General features: G+C 29.5%; 1 protein-coding gene across 1 annotated transcript in view; it reads right to left on the minus strand.

Annotated features, from left to right (window-relative positions):
• Positions 1-2,303, minus strand: part of LOC110037788 (putative acyl-activating enzyme 19) — a 61,499-nt gene that overhangs the window by 13,941 nt on the left and 45,255 nt on the right. Inside the window, exon 6 of the mRNA XM_020742502.1 lies at positions 914-973. Within this exon, the coding sequence (XP_020598161.1) occupies positions 914-973 (60 nt within the window). The remainder of the gene's footprint in view (positions 1-913; positions 974-2,303) is intronic.

The following is a 2,303-nucleotide window of genomic DNA, read 5'->3' on the forward strand; positions in this document are numbered from 1 at the left end:
ATGGAAGCTATACATTTATTGAGAGGTTTGATGGAGAAGATCAAAGATAACAAGAAGGATCTACATTTGATTTTTATTGATTTAGAAAAAGCTTACGATAAGGTTCCAAGAGATGTCCTTTGGAGCGTAGGTGTTGATAGGACTTATATTCAAGTCATTAAAGATATGTATACTAGAGTTGTTACTAGGGTTGTTCCTAGTTCGAACTGAAGGAGGACTGACCAAATATTTTCCTATTTCTGTTGGATTATATCAGGGATCGGCTTTAAGCCCGTATCTTTTTGCTTTAGTTACGGATGGTCTTACTGGACATTTATAGGAGGATGTACATTAGGAGGATGTACGATGTACATTGTGTATGCTTTTTGCTGATGATATCCTTCTCGTGGATAAGACAAGGCATTTCAATTAATCAATCAAAACAATTAGTCTAATTAGCCAATTAATTCAAGAAATTAGTAGATTAATTTGCATTAAAATTGATATAATGAATACTATTTGAAAATTGAAATGCCTTGTCATCTTTTTGAGGTTTTCAATCGAATATGCATACCTGATAACGGTGTCAAACAAATCTTTTTTGAATTACTTATATGATGTTACATGAGTCTATGTTTCACAATACCCAAAAGCATACAAAAATTAAATCATTCAAAAAGTACTAGAAATGAATAATGCACCACTTGAAAAGTAATTGATATATGTGTTTTGCGGTCTAAGATGAACAAAATTTAACACAAATTTATTCATTAAATTAACTGAAAACCTACATTAGCATTATGATTGATTCTTAGCAAAAAAAAAGTTAAGTATCTTTAGTCTACGACAACAGAAAATACTAAAACCAAAAATAATCAAGCTTTGAATTGTTCCACAAAATGTTCAAGCACAGATGATAAAAGCTTAACAATACCTCCAATGAAACTCCACTGACAAAACCACTCGTTGTTGCAACGTATAGCATCTTGAGTGCCTTAAAAAGTAAAGACAAACAGGGGTTATAAAGAAGTTTGAACAACATTCAATTTTACAAAATAAAAGCACACATTAAAACCAACTTTACTTCAAAATTGTCCGTATTAATAAAAATTAAATTGTCACTGGTTATGTTTAAAAAAAATTTTAAGCTGTTGACCATTCATAATAATTTCTAAATACAGAACGCGTGTGTTGTGTGTGCACATGCTCACCCGCACGTGCAAAACTATGGTAACATCGACTTTTGAAGATCACTTTCAAATGTATAAAAACATATCTATAACAGTGTTTTGAAAATCATGGAAAATGCTAGTTTCTATTCTTTCTTTTTTTCCCTCAAAATAAAATCTTCAGGTCTTTTTTATTTCCCCTCAAAAACAAGCATTCCGGAATAAAAATGCTCGTAATCAGAACTAGGGAATCAAGCAACAATATATTGTAAAATTTTGGTTCAAGCTGAAAATGTTCTTATATATTCAAAGGCTTTTATTTGTATAGTTTTTATTATATGATGTTCAGAATTTAACATATTCAGAAACAGGAAAATTTTAAGTATTTGAAATTAATATCCTCAACAATGGTGATTTCTTAAGCCTTAACCAAGAACGTGTTATCATTAACAGATTTTGTAGGAGGCATTCATCTAATAAAAGGTTGAATCAAAATAATCTACAAGGCATATTCATCACTTCAACATGTAATAATAAAAGGCATATTTGGAGTACAGGAGAAAATAAGGAATTCTAAGAGATTTGCCAAACTGTTCTTTTAGGAAATAATGTCTTCCTACTAATGTTACAATCACACCACATATTTACATACGAAGGCACCAAATTGAATCATATTTTGGGAAATGTGATATTGATGAAAACTTTGTATGCTCAAAGACAGATTATAAAGCAAAACAACAAGATAAAAATGTAAGCATAAATGTTGATCTTGACTTGATTGTTGGAAAGGTACATAGGAGATCGCTGGATTTAAAGATAATATTACCGCACAAATCTAATCAACATCATATATTTATACTCAATTTTATGCAAATGTTATTCATAATCACTATTAGTTTTTGTTTCTAATAGAAACTTTAAATCTTAAAGTGATCCCCAATTATTCATATATGACCAATTTAGCCCCAAAGTATTACATTTTTTCCAATTTCATCCCTAACTATATAAAATCGATTTAAATTGATCCCTCAAAGACCAAAGTAGGATTATTTATGTATAGTCAAGGGATTAAATTAGAGAATGTAATACTCTAAGGCTAAATTGGTCATGTTTGTATAGTTAGAAATTATTTTAAAATTCAATAAACATTTTATT

This window comes from Phalaenopsis equestris, unplaced genomic scaffold (genome assembly GCF_001263595.1).
Source record: "Phalaenopsis equestris unplaced genomic scaffold, ASM126359v1 Scaffold225038, whole genome shotgun sequence".
NCBI classification, from domain to species: Eukaryota; Viridiplantae; Streptophyta; class Magnoliopsida; order Asparagales; family Orchidaceae; genus Phalaenopsis; species Phalaenopsis equestris.